Here is a 26378-nt window from a genome sequence, read left to right as displayed (position 1 = left end):
CCCCCCCCCCCCCCTCTCTCCCTCTCTCCCCTGTTATTAGCACAGAGGCGAACAGCAAGAACTCTGGAGCCAGGCAGCTTGGAGGTAGCATCTAGAATCCACCACTTACGAGCTGTTTGATCTTGGGCAAATTACTTAAACTCTCTGTACTCAGTTTCTTTATAAAAATATGGACAATGTTATACCCACATAGGATTGTTCTGAAGGTTGTAAATTATTTAGAACAGTACATAGTTTGTTGTTGTTATCAAATAACTGTATTAGCTGGAAAAAAAAATCATCTCACGTAACAAATTCTTGCCCTTGCTTCTTTGTGTATATTTTTGCATTAAAGAAGTGTGCTTAGTGCATCGCACGGGGAGATCAGCTTGGCGCTTTGTGTCCACCTAGAGGGGTGGGATGGGGAGGGTGGGAGGGAGACGCGAGAGGGAGGGGATACGGGGATATACGTATACGTATAGCTGATTCACTTTGTTATACAGCAGAAACTAATACAACATTGTAAAGCAATCATACTCCAATAAAGATGTTTTTTAAAAAAAAAGTCTGCCTAAAATTAGTTCAGTTCTTCCCTTTGGGGTAGATTTTTTTTTTTTTTTTTTTTTTTGCGGTACGCGGGCCTCTCACTGTTGTGGCCTCTCCCATTGCGGAGCACAGGCTCTAGACGCGCAGGCTCAGCGGCCATGGCTCACGGGCCTAGCTGCTCCGCGGCATGTGGGATCTTCCCGGACCGGGGCACGAACCCATGTCCCCTGCATCGGAAGGCGGACTCTCAACCACTGTGCCACCAGGGAAGCCTTAAATTTTTTATTTTATATTGGAGTACAGTTGATTAACAATGCGTTAGTTTCAGGTGTATAGCAAATTGATTCATTTATACATACATCTATGCTTTTTCAAATTCTTTTCCCATTTAGGGTATTATAGAATATTGAGTAGAGTTCCCTGTGCTATACAGTAGGTCCTTGTTGATAATCTATTTTAAATATAGTAGTGTGTATATGTCAATCCCAAACTCCCAATTTATCCCTCCCCCCACCTTTCCCCTTTGGTAACCATAAGTTTGCTTTCTAAGTCTGATTTCTAAGTTTCTGTTTTGTAAATTACTTCATTTGTATCATTTTTTTTAGATTCCACATATAAGTGGTATCATATGGTATTTGTCTTTCTCTGACTTCCTTCACTTAGTATGATAATCTCTAGGTCAATCCATGTTGCTGCAAATGGCATTATTTCATTCTTTTTTATAGCTGAGTAGTATTCCATTGTATGTATGTACCACATTTTCTTTACTCATTCATCTGTCAGTGGACATTTAGGTTGCTTCCCTGTCCCGGCTGCTGTAAATAGTGCTGCAGTGAACATTGGAGTGTATGTATCGTTTTCTCTGAATATATGCCCAGGAGTGGGATTGCTGGATGGTATGATAATTCTATTTTTAGTTTTCTGAGGAACGTCCATACTGTTCTCCATAATGGTTGTACCAATTTACATTCCCACCAACAGTGTAGGAGGGTTCCCTTTTCTCCACATCCTCTCCAGCATTTATTGTCTGTAGACTTTTTGATGATGACCATTCTGACTGGTGTGAGGTGATATCTCATTGTAGTTTTCATCTGCATTTCTCTAATAATTAGCCTTTTCATGTGCCTCTGGGCACCTGTATGTCTTCTCTGGAGAACCATCTATTGAGATCTTCTGCCCATTTTTTGATAGGGTTGCTTGTTTTTTTGATATTGAGCTGTATGAGCTGTTCCTAGATTTTGGAGATTAATTCCTTGTCAGTTGTTCATTTGCAAATATTTTCTTCCATTCTGTGGGTTGTCTTTTCATTTTGTTTATGGTTTCCTTTGCTGTGCAAAAGTTTATGAGTTTAATTAGGTCCCATTTGCTTATTTTTGTTTTTATTTCCATTACTCTAGGAGGTGGATCTATAAAGATACTGCTGCAATTTATGTCAGAGTGTTATGCCTGTGTTTTCTTCTAAGAGTTTTATAGTATCAGGTCTTACATTTAGGTCTTTCATCCATTTTGAGTTCATTTTTGTGTATGGTGTTAGAGAGTGTTCTAATTTCATTCTTCTACATTTAGCTGTCCAGTTTTCCCAGCACCATTTATTGAAGAGACTGTCTTTTCTCCATTGTATAGTCTTGCCTCCTTTGTCGTAGATTAATTGACCATAGGTGGACAGAAACTCAAGTTTATAGCTGAGGAAACTGAGGTACAGAGGGGTTTGCCAATTTGCCCCAGTTCACAGCGAGTGAGTGGAGGAGCCAGAAGTTGAACCCAGGCAGTCTGGCTTCCAGGCTCATGCTCTGAATCCTTATGGGATGCTGAGTGGCAGTAGACGCAAAGGAAAGCGTCTTGGAGAAGAGACTGGTGAGCTGAGTCTTACTGGATTAGAAAAAGTTATCCAGACTGAGGGGAGTTGGTCTGAGGTGGTCTCACAAAGAATGATGAGGAAGCTCTGTGAAGAAAGGAGGAGATGTGAGTAGAAAGGCATGCATGGGGCTGAGTGAGCAGCTAGGTCTTGTTGGAGTCAAGTGGGAGGCTCATAATGATGGGAAATAAGGCTGGAGAGATGGGCAGGACCCAAGCAGGGAGAAACTGGGATGTTGTGCTAAATGCCTATTCATCTCTGGATGGTGGGGATATAGGTAAAACTGGAGGCACGGGGTGCGGTGAGCAAGCTGCTACAATAGTCTTAATGATATTCTGGAAGCCAAAACTAAGGCAGTTAGCAGTAGGATTGGAAGAGACCAGGGATGGATTTGGGAAATATTAGAGGAGGTAAAATTGACCACGGTTAAGGGTTTGATTTGGGACGTCAGTGTTAACAGAATATAGTGACCAGACACCTTGTTTGGGGGGTGGGGGGTGAGAAGTGTACTGAACTTGAGGAAAAACACAGCAGGCTGTTGGAAATTTGATGCATCTGGAGGTAGAATGAGACAATTAGATGTGGGATTTAAATCATGCTCAGTACACTTAGCCCAAACCCCACCTTTATACTTCTTCATTTTTCCAACAAATTGAATCTGTAATGTGCCAGGCACTGCATACCTGCAGCTGTGGACTGAGAGGCAGGCCCGCCTGGTGGCCTGTGCAGTGAGGTGACTAGTTCATTCCAGCGTCGGCAGGGCCAGGTAGGAAGCAGACAGTAAATGTTTGTCCCCTGTTTCACACCTGAGTTAATCACACACATGCCAGGCTGATGGCGTTCTTTTTCAGTTGCCTTTGTTGCAAAAGTGGATACGGAGGGCAGACATTCTGTATCCTTAGCATATTCGAAGGGCCCCAATTAGTGCATTTGGCTCTTTTTTTGAAGTAAGAAGGATCTGCAGGAAATAAGTGGGGTAGCCCTAATCTCTTTTAAAACATATTGGAGAGTGTGAACTCAATTGATGAGGTGGGGTTTTTCCCACCCAAACAGAGTCATTCAAATGTAGTCCATTGGGCTTCCCTGGTGGCGCGGTGGTTGAGAGTCCGCCTGCCGATGCAGGGGACACGGCTTCGTGCCCCGGTCCCGGAAGGTCCGGGAAGATCCCACATGCCGCGGAGCGGCTGGGCCCGTGAGCCATGGCCGCTGAGCCTGCGCCTCTGGAGCCTTGCTCTGCCACGGGAGAGGCCACAACAGTGAGAGGCCCGCGTACAGAAAAAAAAAAAAAAAAAAAATGTAGTCCATTGACATTTGAAGTTCTCAATAAAAACATGACCTATGAAGATTTGGGGAGCAAGAGTTTTAAAATATGATCCTCTTCTCGTCTCTTCATGGGGTCCACCTCTTTTCTAATCCCAGCAGACACTAGCTTTCCAGGGAGTCTGGATAGCCTGAGTGCTTCTGTGTTGAGATGAGATGAGTCCTTTCTTGCTTCCCTCAGAGGGGAGAAGCGTTGTAGATTGACTGGGTGCTTTAAAGGCGGAGGTCTCCTCCTCCCCTTCCCTCAGTGCTGCCCTAGAGAAGCTGCGTAAAGGGCACCACTGAGCAGCGAGGCCTTGATCAGAGGGTGCATTACGAGGTCCGAATGTGTACTGCGTCAAGTGTCATGCCATGGGGACTTGCTGTAAAAAACATGTGAGAAGATAAAAAGCCCAGTGAGGGATCCGTGTATGGAGTGGGCTGCTTGTTGTGACCGTGAACCCCCTGTCTCTGGAGGTGCTGGAGCACAGGCGGGGTCCCAAGAATGCTGTTGGAAGCACCCAGCTGTGCACGTCCTGGTCACCGTCCTCTCCAGCTCAAGGGTTTGGATGCTGCTGTAGTGACTGCTTACTCCTTGGACTGGTCTGGCACACACTGCTCTGTTTCCTGAACTCCAGTTGTGCTTGTGAAATCAGGATCACATGGTGCCATTTCACAAGAAAATAGAATTTTCTAATGAGACTGTAAGCTCCTCGAAGACATGGATAAAGTAAAATCTTTTAAACCCTCTCAGGGTCTAGCTTGGACTCTTCATTCTTGATTGAGTAATCACATGGAGCTTTCAGTTTCTATGCATTTGTGTTAAAAGATAATGATTTACAATTATATTGCTTTAAGAAACAAAAGATGTAATATGCCAGATGTGTCTTTTTCTACTGAGGAAGAAATATTTTCATGAAATATTAATTTTATTCTTGAAAATTTTTCATTGGTATAAATCTGAGGGAACAATAAAATTCGGGTTCTCAAGTACCAGCAACTGAAAAAGGCCTAATTTAATTGTTTAATCTAGATTTATCTGTAGAAAAGCAATGATTTAAAAACTAGAGTAGGGACTTCCCTAGTGGTGCAGTGGTTAAGAATCTGCCTGCCAATGCAGGGGACACAGGTTCGAGCCCTGGTCCGGGAAGATCCCACATGCTGCAGAGCAACGAAGCCTGTGCGCCACAACTACTGAGCCTGCACTCTAGAGCCCGCGATCCACAGCTACTGAAGCCCGTGTGCCTAGAGCCCGTGCTCTGCAACAAGAGAAGCCACCACAATGAGAAGCCTGCACATCGCAAGGAAGAGTAGCCCCCGCTCGCTGCACCTAGAGAAAGCCTGCGTGCAGCAACAAAGACCCACTGCAGCCAAAAATAAATAATTAAAAAAAAAAATCTAGAGTAAATCAGGGAGCTATTAATGAGTTTTGTTTTATTATAGTTTTTGTTTTTTGAATGAGGCATTATGGGTCTTTACACCCTTCCCACAATGAATGCTTTGTTTTATAAGCATACATTTTGGAAGCCTCCAAAGATGAATAGCTTTCAAAGAAGACTCAAGTTATGTCATCTGTAGATGTACTGAAAATTAGTTTCTGGCCTAGACTTCAGTTTTACAATCTATGTACCTGTAGTAATTGATTGTAGTATCATAAATGAACCAACTGTCTGAAATTTTGAGTGCAGTTGGATACTAGTTTAGTTTCTCAAGTAGTGATGGAGAACATAGTGAAATTATCAACAAAGCTTTTTTCCCTCAAATATTTGAAATTAAATCTGTCTGGGGACTGTCCAATACTATTTTTGCTAATGGCAGGAATTAAAAATGTTTTTCCTCTTAAAAAAACTGAGTCTTATCAACCCATTTCCTCCAGAAGCAGGATCACTGTGTACTTTCCTAAGACCGTGCCTTGGTCAGTCTTTGTAACTATGGGATCCCATGTGCAGTGATTACACATATGGTCATTTATAAATAGGATTTCAAAATTGGTATAAAAAAAGTAAGATTTACCACAAAAAGGCAAATCTTCTAAACATCTAAGACATGAGTCTTTTAAATTTTAACAGAATGACCTATTTTAAGAAAACATTTTCTTAGGGATGATTATTCATATTATAAAAATATTTTGTTTTTTTAAAAAGCATAATTTCCTCCACTAAAATAATCTACTCATAAGGATTTGATATAAATTATAAATTGTAACATACTAGTGGGTTGCACCTGTACAGTGCTTGGTTCACTGCCTTTGCTTTGGTGGTTACTGACTAGAATCACTGAGTCAGTTCGTAATCTAGTATGATGTATTTTGTGGGTCATACAATAATCTTTTAAAAATAATCAAACCTTCATAGTGTATTTATTTCAGAGCCCAGCGACTTGACTCTGAAAATTTACAGAGCTGAATCATACGCTGGTCTGCGAGAGTTTAAAGCAGCCATAGAAGATTTAAATGCAGTTCTCTTTCAACTGCCAAATTGGCCTGAGGTAAAATTGCTGTCTTACATTTGCATACATTTACAAATTTCAACTGCAGGGAATATGCATTCAGTTATGGTTATAAGTTATAATGGACTGGATTGGGTGATTCTTTAAATATAGAGTTCTAGAAATCTAAGGTCAATATTTTGAGTGGATGAATATCATGACAGTTTTTTAAACTATAAGAAACCTTTGTCTCCTAACCAAAGAACAACCTGAATTCAAGGCACAGAAAAAAAAACAGACTTTAATATACAGCATTTCCTCAAAGAGACACAACTGGCCCTATTGCAGAGCTGGATCCAAACTGGTTATCAATGGAGGAGGTTTTATCAACGGAAAGAGAAGAGGTCCTTGTGGCTGAACAGTTGACTGAGGCATTGTGATGGGAACTGGATGATTAGGCTGTGGTTAACTGTGGTAGATAGGGTCAAAGGAGGTTGCCTTGCCCATGCTGTTTTAAAAAAGGACTTGTGGCATGTATATAATATATAATCAGTTTACTAATTCTCCTTTTTATCAAACTGCCAAGGCAAATTAGTCCATCTCCCATATATATTCTTTAAGCCAGAAGTCATTTTTTTATGTGACTTTTTCCTCCATTCAAAGCTGTGCCTTTGAGGACAGTATAGTAAGGATGCTCTAAAAGTTATAAATTAATAAGGAAAATGATTCAAAATTCCATGATGGCATGACTGGTTAGTACAAGTCCAGTGAATGTTAAGAGGGAAAATGATTGTACGGACAGCTTTACAACTGTTAAAAAGAAAGAACCCTCTGGACTTATCACTGAAGGGATATAATGAGAAATGTGGTTTTGAAGTCACTTTCTGGGCCTCAGCTCCCCTGTAGGTGCCTCTCCAGGGCAAGGTGTAAATATGCCTTTAGAATGCTTGGGCCTCCTCAGTCAGTCAGTCAGTTTCAAAATGAGTATTTCCAAGCAGACTTTCTTTTTGTTTTCCCCTTGATACTGATTTTTTTTAAAAACAATTCCATCCATAAAAGTCATGTATATGTGCTTTTATTGAAGGTCTACTTCAGGAAAGGAAAAGTCCTCCATGATGCTGGTTTTTTAGGTGATGCCTTACAACTGTTTCTTCAGTGCTTAGCGCTTGATGAAGATTTCGCACCTGCAAAGCTAGAAGTAGAAAAGGTAATCAGTTTACCAACTATAATACTTCAAGGTAGGGCTACGACACAGGTCTTTTTACAAATGCCAGTTAGAATCTTGGGTAAGAACATAAGGAGTGTCCATAAGTCAAATTCAGTAGCAATTTGACAAGTAGTTTTCAGGCTTATATACTTATTAGCATACTGAATTCTTACCGAAATCAAAACATTTCATTCAGAGGTAGTTAAATGCATTATTTTTGCCTAGTTAAATTTAGATGTTCTCTAATAGTTTGTTCCATGGGAGCCAGGCTAATCATCCTTAATTAAACATTGTTGTCGTGATGTTCCTGCTCAGGAATTTTTATTGGCTTCCTTTGCCTTTCATTTCAGGTCTCAACTTTGCTTGCTTTCCATGGTTGCCAGTGGTATTGCCCCACTCAATTTGTTTTGCCTTAATATTCTCAGTACTGCATACATCCCTTTCCAAAGTTTGTTCAGCGATGTGTCAGTAGGTGTTAATTAAAAGGAAAAAGGGAAGGGGGTTCTCCGATCAAATGACTTTGTAAAACATTGGGTCAAACCAAACAGATTTCTTCGGATTTTGTCAAGAGTTTTTGCTTTGCTAGCATGACAACAGCATTCAGCTTTTGCCAGATTTACCCACAGAGCATCTGGGATGACTCGAGTCTTTGAAAAATGTTTTGGGAAAATCTACCCTAATATAATTTCAGTGCCCTGTCATGAGATGCTCCCCTCGATGTCCCCCAAAGATGCCACGTTATTTATTACCTTCGTAGTGTTTCTCAGAGTGTGGCTTTTTTTCAGAATCATCTCGGGTGCCTGGTAAACACAGAGATTCCTGGGCCCTACCACAGACCTTTGGAATTAGAATCTCCGGAATTGGGGCATAGTTTAACAAGCACCTTGGGAGATTCTTATGTACCTTGAAGTATGAATTTTGAAATTTTTCTCAGATTCCAAATGCCTTATGAATACAGCTAACATTGCTATATCCTCTATAAGGTTTGTTTGCACGCATGTTCTAGCCCACTGATTTAACAAAAAATGGTTTACTGTTGTGTGTTTTCTGACTGTTCTTTTTGCTAGAGTGATTGCCCTGGTGAGATTGCAGACTTTTTAAGGGTTTATGATTTTGCATTTTCCATGCTGCTGGATATCCTTATACTTCTGTAAATATTTGTTTGTTCGTTAATATGGTCAGGTGAATGCAAGATACCTACTGCCTTGAAATATTTATTTTTCCTCAGTACTTTTTTTGGTAAATTGTGGTATAATTTACATACAATAAAATGCATGGATTTTACAGTTCAGTGAGTTTTGAGAAATTATACAGTCATGTAACAGCACCCCAATCAAGATATAGAATATTTCCATCATCCTAGAAAGTTCCCTCATCTCCTTTCCAGCAAATCCCCGATCTCCCTGCTTCCAGAGGCAACTACCGTTCAGATTTCTATCACCATAGAATAGCCCTTTTTGCTATTCTAGAACTTCGTATACATGGAATCATACAGCATATACTCTTTTGTGTCTGGCTTTTTTTGCTCAACATAATGTTTTTGAGATACATCCAGTAATTTTTTTCTTTTTGATTGTTTACCAAGTATCCCATTGTATGAACACACCACAGTTTGTGATATTCACAGTTAGTGGCAATTTTCATTTGGATTGTTTCCAGTTGATGCTATGGACATTCTTATACAAGTCATTTTGTGGACATATGTTTTTATATCTCTTCAGTAAATACCTAGGAGTGGAGTTGCTGTGTTCTAGAGTGGGTGTGTGTTTAATACCTTTTTTTAAAATCAGGAAATGTAAAACCATACCCAAATTTTAAAATGTTTGTTCATTAGATGGGGTATTGCTTGAGCACATACAGATACACACACTTTTGTTTACATTGTATATATTTCCTTTTTAATTACATTGTAAAGACTCATGAAAAATTCTGAGTTTTGTGTATTGAGAGACAGTACAGCTGAAAAGCCAAACCTCCAAATTGAGGCTTTAAGAAATCGTCTGCTGTACATATACACACAGCTTATGCGACAAGCAAACAGATTTGAATCCCTCTCATTTCCTTGTAGCCAGGTTCTTCCTCCGTCTTAACCACCCCCGTTTCTTTGAGAGTTGTAGACATATTCCTGAGAGAAGCACCCAAGATTTTGATACTGCAGCTGCCTCTCATATCGGACAGCTGCCATTTGGTGCCACAAATAATGCTGGGCAGTGGTGACTGACTGTGCAGGTCACTTGTTCAGGGAGAAACTAAATTCAGCGTAAACACATGGAATTTTAGAGTTTAGTAGTTAAAGGTCCAAGTTCACATAAACACTCTTAAGTCCACCTTAAAATATACATTGGGATGAACCATGAACTATTTTGACAGGATAGGACTCACTGATGTTCAAAGGTAATATTTTCCACTTCTCTTAAGATCTCTTCTTTCTACAAACCTCATATTAAAACGTCAACCTTGGACTTCCCTGCCGGTCCAGTGGTTAAGACTCCGTGCTTCCAATGCAGGGGCATGGGTTTGATCCCTGGTCGGGGAACTAATAAGATCCCACATGCCTCGGGGTGCGGCTAAAGTAAATAAATAAAAAAAAGTCAACCTTTACCTTGGGTACCTTCTCAGGCTACCAAACTCACCACCCCGTGCCTTCCTTTTGAATCATTTATTTGAGGTGATTTGACCCCACTGAGGCACACCTTGGTTTTGCGAGACTTTTTAATCAATATGGAAGTTCTGCTTTTTACGTAACCTGTTCCTTCCCTGCTCATTAAAAATAAAGTTGGCTACAAGTTTTCTTTCTTTTAAACTGATGGATAGCTGACTCAGAATATTATATTAGTTCTAGGTGTATGATATTTTTGTAGATTATACTCCATATGAAGTTATTTGCTACAAATTTCCCCCAAATTCTTAAATATTAGGTAACTTTATATTATCCTCAACCAAATATTTTATAATTTTCATTACTTTTTATAATATTTCTCTTACAGATTTTATGTGATTTATTGTCACCTGAAAACTTAAAAGAAGGCCTGAAGGACTCTTCCTGGAGTTCATTACCGTGTATTAAAAACAAACCTTTTGGTTTTGCTTCAGTAATAGAAGAGTCTCATTGTGCCAGTGAACTTAGCCCAGAGCAGGTAAGGGGGTGAGTAAAGATAATCATGGGCAATCTGTTTAGGTACTTTAAACCTAGTAGGCGTTGTCTTAATAGAATTTCATCTGTGGCCTTTTATTTTATACTGAAAACTTTTATGTAAAGTATATGCTCATTAATCACAAATTTAGGTCATTCAATGTCAGAAAACTTTCAGTCTCTTGGAAAATATAGAACATTGTATTTATTTCAGTTTCCTTGGAGTAGGAATTATATTAGCATAACTGCTTTAACCTTATTATGATGTAAGCCAGCTTGATGTCCAGGGCTATCTAAGTACTGGTAAAAATCACTTACTTGCCAGGGTTTTAGAATTAAAAGTTGGTGCTGTTTAAATGAACAATAAAATGAACATTTTAAGACATCAGAATTTCAGTTTGGTTCTGGCGAGAATAAGGATAGTAAAGAAATACAGTTAGTTACCCTTATTTGTTGTATTTTTTTGTAGAATGAAGAAATAGCAGAGGTCACTTCAGAGCCTGTCAAAGGAAGCCTAAACCATGCTCGGTCAGCACAGGCTATAAATTCGACAGACATGCCTGCCAGAGAGGACTGTTTAAAAAGAGTGTCCTCAGAACTTTCACTCTCTGTTCAAGAGCAAGGTGTTCTGCTGAAAAGAAAGCTGTCTCTCTTAGACCAGGATGTGATTGTAAATGAAGATGGAAGAAATAAGCTGAAAAGACAGGGAGGTAAAAATTTCACTACACTCATGTAAAACACATTGATTTATTTAGAATGGCCTTCAAACTTCTTCCTAAAGAAGATAACCCCATCTCTTTGTTTTAATAGAAACTCCCAATGAAGTCTGTACGTTTTCATTAACTTACGGTGACATCCCAGAAGAATTAATAGATGTCTCAGATTTTGAGTGTTCTCTCTGCATGAGGTAAGTATGTACAATTTTATAAAAGATGAATATTTTATATTAATGTAAATAAAGTACAGAGTAGATAAAGGTAATCTACTCTGTAATAATAGGCAATGTGAAGTAACAGAACAGTGGATTAAAAATCAAAAGATATGAATTTTAGTCCCAGGTTTCCCTTTCACATCTTAGGCAAATAATGTAATCTCTGAACCTTATTTAGCTTTTCCTTACTTAGAAAGTGGGGTCAGGGTTTGCATAGCCTATACTGAAGTCTTGTAAGAATCAGATGACTAAAATATAAGAAGTATCTGGGGAATTGTAAAGTACTATAAAAGCTCTACATGTTATTATTGAGACTCCATGGTTTTAGATTTGGGTAAGAATACAATGATGTATTGTGTGTATGTGATTCTATCTTGTTTATATATCTTAACATTGGATAAGGATTTCCATTATGTAGAATGCTTGTAATTCTAAGACTGATAGTTTAAAAAGAACATTTTCCAGGTACATAAACTGTGCTGGAGGCAAGGGAATGGTGTAAAGCACCCGGCACTGTCCACACCAGGCCAGGGGTGATGAGAGGTATTTCTGAGGAAGTCCCTTAATTCTGAGTCTTGGCTTCTTCATCTGTGAGGCGAGGGGATTAGACCCAGATGATTTCTGAAGTACCTATACATCTAACAGTACTTCTAGGAACTTCCAAAGTATCATGTTTCAGGAAATAATTATAATGTAAGAAAAATTAGTTTTTCCATATTGTTTGAATATTCAGCCTCCTATTTCTTTAGGATTCAATGGTGGTGATTTAGTGGATTATTTTTGTAAGGCTTTTATAAGCTTGTTAAGAAAACCAATTTTAAAGTGATGATAAAATAAGAATCTGTACAAAAACGAATGAGTAATTATTAATGATATAGTTTACATCATTAATTTTGCACTAAGTCTTTGAAATCTGGTGTGTATTTTAGATGCACTGCACATCTCAGTTTGGACCAGCCCCATTTCAAGGGCGCCATAGCCACATGTGAGTGGCAGTTATGTTAGTACAGCTCCAGGCCCCCAGCGCAGGGTACCTCTGTGGATGGTGAACTTTTAAACGCTTCAGGAGGATATACTCATATTTACCACTGCCCCTCCTCTCCCCTCCTGCCCACCAGACCCTCCTCCACCAGACCCTCCTTCTTCCTCCTCTACTCTAAAGAGAGATTAGTGTTATGGTTCCATTATTAGTTTGTTCACTTTTTCCAATGGAGTTTATTGTGAGAACTAACATGTATTTTGGTTGATTTCAGGTTGTTTTTTGAGCCGGTAACAACCCCTTGTGGACATTCATTCTGTAAGAATTGTCTTGAGCGTTGTTTAGATCACACACCGTACTGTCCCCTTTGTAAGGAAAGCTTAAAAGAGGTAAACATTTTTATGCTTCTCTGTTTATTGGTCTTAAGTGTAGCAACATGGTTTGATTTTATTCAGCCATAGCAATGATTAATAGGTTCGGAATAAGTTACGTTGTATATGCTGAGTGACCAAAAGGGATTCTGTTTTGTTACCCATATGCTAGTGTTAGAGAAAAGTGAGTTTGGAGAGGGGAGGAGAAAGCAGAGAGGGTCTGAAGGCCAAGACCCCTTACTTAATTTTTTAAACAAAGGAGGTGTGGTCAAGTACCTGGTCAGGAATCTACTGAATTTTAATGATGACAGTATTGGGGAAGCCCAACTGCCCTGCCTCCCACCACCATTTTTAGGCTAGATTTCAGGTCTAATCCAATCCCCTTAACATCTGGAGCAACTGTGTCCAGTAGAACTTTCTGCATTGATGGAAATGCTCTGTATCTGTGCTGTCCAACATGGTAGCTACCAGCCACGTGTGTAGAAGGAATTGTATTTAAAATTTTGTTTAATCTTATAATTAATTTACATTTTAGTAGGCACATGTGAGTAGTGGCTACCGCATTGGACAGCACAGCTCTAGAAAGAGGTGGCCTGGCGAGAAGAGAGGGAGGCACAGCTTCCCACATCCCTCCTTGTCTAGGAAGTGAAAAGCACTATTCACCTGCATTAGGAAAATAGCTGCATCTCAGGTGGGTATCTTCCATAATCAGTGAGAGAGCAACACCCTCTCAGTCGTGCTTGAGTGACTTGAAGTCCCCAAAGGTGAGGCCAAAGCCTTCGAATTCTGAGCTCCAGTTGAGTGGTAGCATTGATCAGGGAGAGTGATTCTGTCCCTGGATTGTTTGAAGAAAAGAAGTGTCTTCCAAATATGAATTAAAAAATTGATAAAACCATTTTGCTATTGAAAATACAGTTATTTCCTATACAGAAAACATAGCTCTGTACAGATATCATATGGCATGTATGTATTGTTATAGCATAGCAAGCCTATATGTAGTAAAACAGAAAACCACATAAACAATGTTCCAGTCAGGAAACATAAGATTAAAAAACTTCCTTCTTAAAGAGTTTGTTAGTTATTTCAACTAGTATACTCAATGTTTTCAGTTGAAGTACTCTAAACATGCTGTCTTTCCTGGTTTTCCAGAGTTTTTAGATACACTCATATATTTATTATGCTTTTTTTCAGATTAACATTTAGATACATTGCTTTAAATTTAGAGTTCTCTCAGTTTTAAGGAAAATAAAATAAGGATATTATTTAAAAACATAACATACTGTTTAAAACTAACTTTATCCTTTGTCCTGACCTGAAGACACCCTGTATAATATAATTGGTAAAGTCTAAATATATATTTACAAGGATAAAATTGACATGCTCTACAGTTTTCTACTTCTCCTACTTGTCATTTCATTTTGCTCATTTTTTCATTTGAATACATTTTAAAGACATGATTTTTGTAGCAGTATGCTAGTCCAGCGGTGTAACATTTTCCTGTTGTTGGGTATGTAAGTTTGGTTTTGTTTTAGCATACTGTGGTTTGTGTCTTTGACTCTTTCCTTAGGGTAAATTCTTGGGAGGAGAATTACTGGATCAAAGGCCATATATTTATAAGACTCTTATTAAAACCAATTGCCAAATTGCCTAGGTCCCGAGTAATGTACAAAAATAGATTCTTACCAGTACTGTAAGAGAGGCTGTATTTCCCAAATTTAATACATGAGTCTTAAATTTTAAAACATCTTAATTTAATAGAAAACGGTAATGAAACTGCTTTTATAGTATCTGTCATTTGATTAATTTTATAATAAACTATCCCCTGGGAACTTGTTAGAAATACAGATTCTCAGACCCTACCCCAGAGCCACTAAATCAGAAACCCTGGGGTGGGGCTCAGCAATCTGCATTTTAACAAGCCCTGGTTCATGCTAAAGCTTAAAAACCACTACTATAACCCATTTCCCCACCATTCATATTTCCTACTCTGTACTTCATCAGATAATGACAAAACTTTTTGCTGGATCTACAGAGAAAAAGGTGCTGGCTTCTCTTTATCTTGTGATTGTCTCCCAAGAGTTTTTCCTCATTACTTTTATTAAATAAATTGGTATTGGGCTTTTCTTGTTTTTTTGGTTTTTTTTTTTTTTGGTCCAAAATCCTGCACACACACTGACCTGGTCCCTGGCCCTATGCAGTTCTTAGTTTAGTTACAGAGATATAATGTATCCCTGTCCATGTAATATAGTGCAGGGTATGGTAACTGCCTTTTATATGGTAAAGGGTTAAGTAAGGGACTCTTGGGAGACAAAAAAATAACTAAGGAACACTTTATGCAAAAGGTAGAATTGGAGCCAGACCCTGAAGGATAGTCAGATGGCTTTTGGCAGTTGGAAGAGAATAACACAAAAATGCATGAGGGTGGCAATGTTCAGAGTATTAAGGGAGTGGCACAAATGGACCGTTTTATACAGAGGGTGGCTCACATAGGAAAAGCATCCTCTTGATAAGGGGATCATTAGTCATAGTGGGATGACAATGGAAGGAAAATCTGAAAGAAAAATTACCTGGAAGCTCTGCCACTGAAATGGGGGACAAAAAAGGAGTAGTTTTGCTTTTCTTAAATAAGGCAAATAAATGCATCATTTTCTTCATTCCTTATTTTTGTTTCTCAATTCAAATGGTAGTTTCAGATACTCATGCACTGTGAGATGGAACTTGGCCTTTGGTGTGGGAGATGGCAGGGCAGCACTGACTGCTGCTAATAAAGATGTATGATCATAGCAAGACAAGGGTCTTATATACAGAACTTGGTTCAGGTTGCAAGTATGTGTCTTTAATGCTCTTGAGTTAAGCCTCAGGCAGGTTTACCTGTTTAGCACCATCCATTGTAATGGTCCCCCTCACTAATTAAATTAATTCAGAACTGACTGTATAAATATGTAATAAAGGCTTTACTATATCAAGTTAAACTGTTTTGCCTGTTTTATACTGTAGGAAGAAAAGCACTGGAATGTAAAATAATATTGTTTTTCAGTATCTAGCAGATAGGAGGTACTGTGTCACACAGCTGTTGGAAGATTTAATAGTGAAGTATCTGCCTGATGAACTGTCTGAGAGAAAAAAAATATATGATGAAGAAACTGCTGAACTCTCACAGTAAGTTTCTTCTCAGAAAAATTAACAATCAAATTACGAACTACTACGCTTTGAAATAGTAAGGAGAAGCCTCACGGCAAGCTGGGTTCTGTCTTTAGTTCAACCCAGTGTAGTCAAAGGCATATTTTAAACAAATAGTGGCCAGCTTCCCCTGTCCTCGACAAAAGTTTTTAAAAGTTCATTTGGTAACTTCTAGATGTTCTGTTGGGAGTGACTGACTCAGCTCTCTGCACTGAAGCAGTGTTTTAGGTAGAGGAGGGGTTTCCTCCAGTGACATCAGGCCCTGGAATCAATCGGGAATGGAGAGGGGTGAGGTGGTTGCTGGGAACTGCATCCCTCAGGCATCAGTCATGGTGGTGTAGGGGGAAGGTGGAGGATAGATGGCCTGGATTGGCAGGAGGGTTAGCCAATCGGAGGTTTGAAGGGGATGGGACCTTGAGGCCTGAGACTGAAATTGGAAGGGGTGACTTAGGGGCTAAATTCTCAATTAATGAAGCTACTGACTGTTAGCAGAAATGACTTAGTATCAGCAAGGTGAAAAACCTGGTGGTAACTTTGGGATTCAGTGGTACCACTAGTAAGAGCTCATAAAAGCCAATTGGGGCTGGTAGGTTGGACATGGTTTTGTTGCTCTGTATAGCTTTCTTTCTTCTACATTTCTTTTTCCTTTCTCTTCCCCTCATGTCTTTTCACCAGTCTCTTCTTGAGTGTCCAAGTTTCTTTCATGGGTTTCTAATTTCTTAACTCTCTTTTTTTCCCACTTACTTTTAACTGGACACTAAAGAGCAAAATTGTAATTTTTATATGCTGTTTCTATTTTTAAAAAATACAGATTAAACATTTTATATTTCTAACTTTCTAAGAAAAAAATAATTGTGCTTGCAGATTTTCTTTTTCAATATCTGTCTACCAGATGTCTTCATTGGGCTAGTGGCCTTCAACAGAAGAAAGGTTTCTAATCATTTGTTTGTAGAAGTTGATATTGATTTGTCTCCTCATGGAACTGATATTTTATTGTGTGATTTTATGATAGAAAATATTCTGATGTGAGGATTATAAGCCTTTTTGACCAACACTGCAGAAAGCTGGGATATAAGAATGCTTCAGATGTATTTTTGAAATACTAAAACATAGTGAGAGGACCAGACCCCTCACAGAAGAGTGAAATCCATGGATGACAGAAAGAGTAGTGATGTGAGGGAAGCTGAGTGTGATGGAGAAGCCTCAAGGAATCTTGCTGTGTACTAACAGGGCTATTCTTTTAAGGGGTAGCTCATCCCCTGGTACTTACAAGTTTTGCTAATTAAGAAGTATACTGGCTTCCCCCCCGCCCCGTTTTTATGTTCATAAGAGTGCTCAATGATGGTAGAATATACAGTTTTAAAAGTAGAGGAACTAGGACTGGTATGTTAAACGTGTGTATTAAATATTGCCTTTACTTAAGTAATTTGTGGTCTTTTTGAAGAAAGACTAGAAAATATTAGTGGGGGGGGGGAGCCATAATCTGTAACCCAAACGTAATCATCATTGGCATTTCGGCATTTATCCTTCCCGATTTTAATGTATATGAATACATTTTAAACAAAGATGGGATCATTTTAATCCTATCATTTCTGTAACTTCCTTTTCTCATTAATCTGAACATTTAAACATAGTATCATTTTATGGTTACGTCATAATTTATTTTACTGGCCTTCTCTTTTTGCTTCTAAGTTTTGGCTACTATACACAGTGCTATGTTGACCATTCTTATAGTACTTGCAGGAAAAAAGTGAGCCTTTTGGTTCAAAGGATATGAATCTTTTTGAAAGCATTTGATGCATATGGCCAGATTCTTCTTCAGCATGGTTGTGCTATTCACGCTGCCAGTTTTCCCACACCCTTGCCAAAGCTGCGCACTTGCCTTTATCCTTCACATTTCTTGCCAATCTGGCAATCACAGTGTTGTCATTTTAATTATCTGGAAGAAATGTTAGCTCATTGAATTACCTGTTTTTGTTAGTATGAAAATATTTTAATGCCTAAAAGTTTTGAATGATTTGCTTTTTGTCTTTTGTGGGACCTCACGTTTTCTTATTATCTAGAATAAGAGTAAGTATACTAACTCTGTCATGTTAGAAATATTTTAAACAGATTTTAATATAAAATAGTAATTATAATCAATTGCTTTGTGATTCATAAAGATACTTAGCTCTGTATGATAACTCTGTATTTACTTGTAAGAGGATCACCAACAGATTTTTAGGATTAATATTGTATCAATATGAGCTTAAATGAAAAGGATGCTGATTCCTTTTCTTACCAAGAGTAAAAATCACCTGATTTTAGAGTGAATTTGCCTATTATTTATTACTGTTGCAGGCTTCACTCATTTTTGTTGTATGTCCTGATATATAATAATGAAACTTTTTTCTTCCTCAGCTTGACCAAGAATGTTCCGATATTTGTTTGCACTATGGCCTACCCCACTGTGCCTTGCCCTCTTCATGTATTTGAGCCAAGATACAGATTGATGATTCGAAGAAGTATACAGACTGGAACTAAACAGTTTGGGATGTGTGTCAGCGATACACAAAATGGGTATGCTTTTTATGTAAATATTTTTATTGATTCTGGAATTTTCTTTGAATATTGCTGAGAACTTGCATGTTTGTTGCTTGAACTTTGATATTAATTGGAGTTTTTCCTTTAGTTTTGCAGATTATGGTTGTATGTTACAAATTAGAAATGTACATTTCTTGCCTGATGGGAGGTCTGTGGTTGACACAGTTGGAGGAAAGCGGTTTAGGGTTTTAAAAAGAGGGATGAAAGATGGATACTGCACTGCAGACATTGAATATCTGGAAGATGTTAAGGTATTAAAAACTATTCTTTTTCAGCATGCTCTGGTATACTGTGTCCTAGGCATTGTACACGCGTAAAGGCTGACAGGAACATTAACCAGTTCTTCCTGTCAGAGACCCTCAACAATACTTATACAGATTAGCTCCAAGTTACCTTTTCATCTTGCTCTTAACCATCCTGAGTTCCAAGAGAACTTGGGAGACCAGCACCTAGATACACTGTTCATTTCTACTGGCTTGACAGCCAGCACAGTGCCTAGAATGTATGTATTTGCATGGTAATTGCTTAACAATAGCGGTGGATTCAATTGAACTTCCAATCCGTGTAAGTTATGAAACCTGCTAATTCCTACCCTTTTAAACTGAATTTATTAGTAGTCAAAGCTGATGCAATCATCAGTAGATTGAACTCTGATGTAAAGGTAAACACATAAAATCCTTGAAGAATTGTTCTATGTTAAGATATGCCTAAGATAACCTAAAACTGAACACAGCACCCAGCTGTGTCTAACTTTAGGGCAACACAGATAAAGCACTGTCCGTATAATTGGTGGTGGTATATTACCTGTGGAGGGTTACTGTGAAAATTTCCTTGGATAGGGTTAATGCTGCCCTTTTGGTATTTCCAGTACCTACTCTACCATCTGCAGTTCGTTTAGGTACCAGAAAAATGATTTGTGGTACTGTAAATATCAAATGAAAGGCAACTTTCTTTGGAAGGGCATTAGAAAAACACAGATCTTACACTCTCACTTGTTCATTGATCTGTTTGAGCCCTTCATCTCAGTCAGCACTTATTCAGTGTTGGCATTAGGCATTTCTACAAACAGTGGCTCATTAAATTTTCAAAACGCTATGAGATAGCTAGCAGATGAAAGAATTCAGGAGTATAAATTTGCCAAAGATCCTATAGGTAGTGTAAAAAAATAATTTAAAACCAGCTCTCTGGCTCCAAGTGCTATGTTTTATCATTATATCGTATTGCTTCTCTGCTGATAAACTTGATTGATCTGATACTACCTGTCTGTCCTATCTTATTATAAAGATGTTATGGGGAACCTTTGCTTTGCGCAGTGAGCCAAGAGTGTCAGTTGGAATTTTGAGTTGACTGATACTCTGTGCCTTAGGAATATTTGGCTAATGGAATCATTTGCTAAAAGGTGATAACCTTATTTTAGTTTTATGTAAATTTACATCTTCATATATTGGACTTGCTGATAAAATTCCTTGAGTATGTGGCTAAACTTATGACTATATATAAATATATGACAGTAAATTAGCATATTGAGAGTATTATGGATTTGATGTTTAGAAAACTGAATTCTCTATGTCATTGTGGTCTTGTCTAATAATTTTTCTTCATCTATATGATGATTTCTTGTTCATTCTGGAAAAGCTTCTCAAATTTGTTTTTTATATCAAAGTTGTTTTTTCCCTTGGTGTAGTAATTCTAATTTCTGTGACCTCTGATGACATTTTAAATTCTGTTATTTCAATGAAATTCCTTAACTTTAAAAGCTTGCCTTTAAAACTTCTGCCTACTTCTTAGCTCCTTTTCCTAACTCAGACCTTTATCATTCCCTGTTTACTAGAGTTCACGGTTTGGTCCCTTGAATTCTGTAAAGGTAGAAAGCAGATACTTTTTTTTGGTAATAGTTCTTAACGAGTCACAAGTTTATTTTCTGGGGGTTTTTGTTTTTGGATCAGATTTTTTTTATTGAAGTATAGTTGATTTACAGTGTTGTTCATTTCTGCTGTACAGCAAAGTGATTCAGTTATACATATGTAGACATTGTTTTTTTATATTCTTTTCCATTATGGTTTATCATAGGATATTGAGTATAGTTCTCTGTGCTATACAGTAGGGCCTTGTTGGTTATCCATGCTATATATAAAAGCTTACATCTGCTAACCCCAACTTCCCACTCCATGCCTCTCCCAGCCCCTTCCCCCTTGGCAACGCAACCACCAGTCTGTTATGTCTGTGATTGTGTTTCTGTTTTGTAGATAGGTTCATTTGTGTCATGTTTTAGATTCCACATTAGTATGATAATCTCTAGTTGCATCTAAGTTGCGGTTATTTCATTCTTTTTTATGGCTGAGTATTATTCCATTGTGTATATGTACCACATCTTCTTTATCCATATTCCTCTGTCCACGGACATTTGTTTCCATGTCTTGGCTACTGTGAATAGTGTTGCTAAGAACATAGGGGTTGCATGTATCTTTTCAAATTATGGTGTTCTCTGGATATATACCCAGGAGTGGGATTGCTGGATCATATGGTAATTCTATTTTTAGTTTTCTGAGGAACCTCCATACTGTTTTCCATATGGCTGCACCAACTTACACTCCCTCCAGAAGTACTGGAGGGTTCCCTTTCTCCACATCCTGCCCAGCATTTGTTAGTTGTAGACTTTTTAATGGTCTACACGGGCCATTCTGACCTGTGTGAGGTGGTACCTCATTGTAGTTTTGATTTGCATTTCTCTAATAATTAGTGATGCTGAGCAACTTTTGGCTATCTGTATTTCTTCTTTGGAGAAATGTCTAATGAGGTCTTCTCCCATTTTTCAGTGGGGTTACTTGTTTTCTTGTTGTTGAGTTGTATGAGCTGCTTATATATTTTGGAAATTAAGCCTGTGTTGGTCACATTGTTCGCAAATATTTCTCCCATTCTGTAGGTTGTCTTTTTGTTTATGGTTTCCTTTGCTGTGCAAAACCTTACAAGTTTAATTAGGTCCCATCTGTTTATTTTTGCTTTTATTTCTATTGCCTTGGTAAGAAAACATTGGTACAACTTGTGTCAGAGAACGTTTTGCCTATGTTCTCTTCTAGGAGTTTTATGGTGTCATGTCTTATGTTTAAGTCTCTAAGCCATTTTGAGTTTATTTTTGTGCATGGTGTGAGGGTGTGTTCTAACTTCACTGATTTACATGCAGCTGTCCAACTTTCCCAACACCCCTTGCTGAAGAGACTGTTTTTTCCCATTGTATGTTCTTGCTTCCTTTATTGAAGATTAATTGACTGTAGGTGTGTGGGTTTATTTCTGGGCTCTACTCTGTTCCAGTACCACACTGTCTTCCTATTATCCCACAGCTCTCTTATATTGCTTTCTTCATTTGGCTTCCTGTCTGCTTTTCTGATTGGATAATTTCCATTATTCTATCTTGCAAATCACTTACTCTTTCTTCATTATTCATTCTGCTATTCATTGCCTTTAGCTCAGCTTTTGTCTCTGCAAATGAGTTTTCTAATTTTTCTTTGTTTCTCTCTTACAGTTTCTAGCTCGTTTTTACAGTAATCTGCATTTCTGTCAATAGCCTTTCTTAATTCCTTCCATATTTTCATTACCTCCTTTCTGAACTCGGTGTCTGTTAGAATGAAGAGGTCAACTTCATTGTACTTTCAGGGGAATTGTCTTGGTCTTTTAACTGGGAGTGTGGTTCTCTGCTTCTTAATTTACTTATATTTCTCTTACTTTGTGAGTTTACGAGAAACAATTATCTCCTGTGGTCTGGGAGGGCTATTTATATGTGGGGTGTCCCTGTGTAGCGTGTGTGGGTTTAATATATTTGGCGCGAGGGTTGTCATATGCCTGTCACCTCTTTCCTCAGTGTGTGCCAGCTGTTATCCCCTTGATAGGGGTTGTGCAGATGCAGTCACTGGTGCCTGGCCCTGGGAGGGGAGGCAGGAGGTGGCTTGCACCCACTCCTGGCGTCTGGGAGGGAGGCAGTGGCAACTTGTGACAGAGTCTCAAGCACATGCGGGCAGTATCCTGCCCTCTGCAAGCGCACACACAGGAAAACGGCTACAATGGCAGGTCCCACCCCTCCCCATGAGCACCCCCCAAAGCACCCCCTCTAAGGCGGCCCAGGTTTCCTCCTCATACACTCTCAGTTGCGGTTGCACCGGATTCTCGCTACCACCCCCAGGCTGTTTCCACACAGCCAACCCCAGTCCTCTCGCTGGGTCTGATCTCTGAAGCCCAAGTACCAGCACCCAGCCCCGGCTGACGCACATCTCAGGCTGGGGAGCCCACAGTGGCAGCACTGACCATCTGTCCTCTCTCCACTCTGGCTGCCACAAACCAGCTGCTGTGTTCTCCAAGGTTCTGAAGCTCCCTACTGCCCTGGTCAATCTCCCTGCCGGTGAAGGGGCTTCCCAGGGTCCAGGAACCTTTCTTCTTTCCCAGCTCCCTCCCAGGGACACGGGTCCTGTCCTGATTTCCTTTCTCATTTTCTTTTTTTTCTGTCTTCTTTTTTTCCTACCTGGTTACATGGTGATTTTCTTGCCCTTTCAGCAGTCTGAGGTCTTCTGCCAGTGTTCAGTAGATATTCTGGGAGAATCATTCCATGTGTACTCATCCCATATGTAGATTTTTGATGTATTTGAGGGAGAAGGTGAGCTTCACATCCTACTACTTCTACTTCACCATCTTGATCCCAGCCCCACAAGTTTATTTATTGCTCATATCAAGACCAATGTGTGTTAGCAGAGGACTGAATCTTGTATAGCCAATTCCAAGACCAGAATTCTTGAATCATATGGCTCTTCTACCTTTCTTTTAAAATTTTTCATGTGGTAAAATATACATGACATAAAATTTACCATTTTAACCATTTTTACATATGCAGTTCAGTGGCATTAAGCACATTCACATTGTTGTGAACAACTTTGGTTTTCTTTTTCAAATCCTTCAAAAATAAGAAGTATGTTCTTTTGTCTCTTCTGTGCTATAGTCTTTTTATTTTATTTTTGGCTGCGTTAGGTCTTTGTTGCTGCGCACGGGCTTTGTCTAGTTGCGGCGAGCAGGGGCGTGGTGCACAGGCTTCTCATTGCGGTGGCTCCTCTTGCTGCAGAGCACAGGCACACAGGCTTCATTAGTTGCAGCACACGGACTCAGTAGTTGTGGTGCACGGGCCTAGTTGCTCTGCAGCATGTGGGATCCTCCCGGAGCAGGGCTCAAACCCGTGTCCCCCACACTGGCAGGCAGACTCCCAACCACTGCACCACCGGGGAAGCCCCTGTGCTATATAAGTCTTACCTTTTATACATCAGAATATTTTCAGAGTCCCATTGTTGTTTTTTATTGAGTCACTCTTGAAGTAGGAAAGGCTGACTCAGGCCTGGTATTTGTTCAGTGCGTTAATGTATGTGAAAAATATAGTGCTCCCTGGCATGGAGTGAGTGGGATATGAGTGTTAAAGAAATCAATATGAGATGGATGAGTTAATGTTCCATCTTCCCACCTGTGTTTTATGAGACTACTCTTCTGGATCTTAGGCTGGAAGGCTGATGCATTTAATTTTATATTTGCAGTTTGATAAGCCAGTAGTCCAAAGGGCATACACAGGGGATGGAGGTAGCCACGGCCTTGGGCCTTTACAGCAGCAGCAGTTCATCATTGTATAATGAGTGTATAATGTATTCTCTCTCTTTTCAAATTCTGGCTTTATATGCTAAGTTATTTGTTGCAGTTTTTGTTTTTGACCCAGTTCCCTGGTCAAAGGTGTAATTATGCTTTTCCTCTGTCCTGTTACTGCTTTTGCTATGGTACCTTGAATCTCCCCCAATCTTCCCTTTCATTGTAGCAACTGTATTCCTGTTTTTTTTGTTCTACTGCTTTCAAAGGCTGTTGATCCATAAAGATGAATTCCCAGTCCCTGTAGACCTTTATCTGAGAACTAACTCTCCATCTTACCCCTCCCAGTTAGGGGCTGTTAGTTGGGTTCTGCAGTGTCGCACTGCTAACTCAGCAAGGCTAGGTCAGCTATGCTGGGAGGTCAAGGCTTGCTGTCTTTCTTAGTCTGGCCCATTGGCACTCTGTGAGGCAGAAATGTATTGTGTTTACTGCATAAGAATAATACTCTGATCCAGCACTGAAATAGGTATTCCCTATTTTTTTTATGGTTTTTTTTTCCATTTCTATAGGGATGGATGGGAAGATTAGACACAGACACCTTACTGACTGTTGTATTTCTAGGTTGAGAATGAAGAGGAGATAGAGAACCTCCGACAGCTTCACGATTTGGTCTACTCTCAAGCCTGCAGCTGGTTTCAGAATTTACGAGACAGATTTCGAAGCCAGATTCTTCAGCACTTTGGATCAATGCCCGGGAGGGAGGAAAACCTCCAGGTATGATGGCTTTGATATTGTTTCCAAAAGTCTCACTTTTTCTGTAAACCCAAATTGGTAGATTTTTTTTGTTATAAATTTATTTTTGGCTGAGTTGGGTCTTTGTTGCTGCAGGCGGGCTTTCTCTAGTTGCCGGGAGCAGGGGCTACTCTTGGTTGCAGCGCACGGGCTTCTCATGTTGCAGAGCACGGGCTCTAGGCGTGCAGGCTTCAGTAGTTGTGGTGCACGGGCTTAGTTGCTCTGCAGCCTGTGGGATATGCCCGGACCAGGGCTTGAACCTGTGTCCCCTGCATTGGTAGGCAGATTCTTAACCACTGCACCACCAGGGAAGTCCCGAAATTGGGAGATTTTTTAAGTTTCTTCATCTTTAGTTTTGCACATCTCCTTTGTCCTGTCTTTAGATTCATGATCATATTCTCTAGCACAGGGGTATCCACTGCATCTTATATAGGAAGAGGATGGAAACAGTGTCAGCTGAGATGCGTATAGGAGCAAGTGCAGGAGGAGAAAGCCCCCAGCTGAGGATTTTCCAGAAGGAGGGATAAGGAATTAAAAATGGGACATGGGAGATAGGATCAAGATGGCAGAGGAGTAGGACGTGGAGCTCACCTTCTCCCACAAATACATCACAGTTACATCTACATGTGGAACGATTATCACAGAACATCTACTGGATGCTGGCAGAAGACCTCAGACTTCCAAAAGGGCAAGAAAATCTACACATAACTGGGTAGGACAAAAGGAAAAAAGAGAAAGGAATTGGGATGGGACCTGCGTCCCTGGGAGGGAACTTTGAAAGAGGAAAGGTTTCTGGACACTGAGAAGTCCCCTCACTGGTGGGGAGATCAGCTGGGACAGAGGGAGAGCTTCAGAGACACGGAGAAGAGCACAACAACCAGTTTGCAGAGGGCAAAGCAGAGAGAGACCTGCACAGATGGTCAGTGCCACCAAGCACTCACCAACCTGAGACACTTGTCCACTGGGGCAGGAGGGGGCGAGGCTCAGGCTTCAGAGGTCAGACCCTGGGGAGAGGGCTGTGGTTGGCTGTGTGGAGACAGCCTGAGGGGGCTAGAGTGTAGGGCCCCACGACCGAGGGAATACGGGAAGAAACCTGGGACTGCCAGAGAGGCAAGGTGCCATTGTTCGGGGTGTGCAAGGAGAGGGTCAGGACTGCCGTAGCAGCTTCCGTCTCTGAGCACGCACTCTCAGGCAACAAGGCGCTGCCTGCCTGAGCTCCAGGGACGGGTGCAAGCTGCAGCTGCCGTCTCGGACTCCAGACGCAGGTGCAGACCACAACCACATGCCAACTGCTGCCCCCTCCTCCCTGGCAGCGTACATAAGCCACGCACCTGCACACCCCGATCCAGGGGACAACGGCCAGCACACACCGAGGAAAGGGGCAACAGGCATCCGAACCAAGAATAGCCCTCACGCCAAAAAACTGTTAAACCCACGCAAGCTATGTAGGGACGCTCCCGCGTGTAACAGCCCGCCAAGACCACACTACGTA

At 40.0% G+C, this 26378-nt stretch overlaps 1 protein-coding gene across 1 annotated transcript in view; it reads left to right on the top strand.

The window, feature by feature from the left end:
• LONRF1 (LON peptidase N-terminal domain and ring finger 1) overlaps nt 1-26378 on the top strand; it is a 45846-nt gene that overhangs the window by 8787 nt on the left and 10681 nt on the right. The window contains exons 2-11 of the mRNA XM_029226438.1: nt 6048-6166; nt 7191-7313; nt 10301-10450; nt 10916-11156; nt 11257-11353; nt 12631-12745; nt 15765-15886; nt 18308-18466; nt 18579-18741; nt 24716-24868. Of these exons, the coding sequence (XP_029082271.1) occupies nt 6048-6166; nt 7191-7313; nt 10301-10450; nt 10916-11156; nt 11257-11353; nt 12631-12745; nt 15765-15886; nt 18308-18466; nt 18579-18741; nt 24716-24868 (1442 nt within the window). The remainder of the gene's footprint in view (nt 1-6047; nt 6167-7190; nt 7314-10300; nt 10451-10915; nt 11157-11256; nt 11354-12630; nt 12746-15764; nt 15887-18307; nt 18467-18578; nt 18742-24715; nt 24869-26378) is intronic.

The sequence above is a fragment of the Monodon monoceros genome, unplaced genomic scaffold, assembly GCF_005190385.1.
Source record: "Monodon monoceros isolate NGI ecotype Baffin Bay Population unplaced genomic scaffold, NGI_Narwhal_1 Super_Scaffold_17, whole genome shotgun sequence".
Lineage (NCBI taxonomy): Eukaryota > Metazoa > Chordata > Mammalia > Artiodactyla > Monodontidae > Monodon > Monodon monoceros.
Note: the sequence above shows the minus strand (reverse complement) of the source record. Positions and strands in the feature narration are given on the sequence as shown.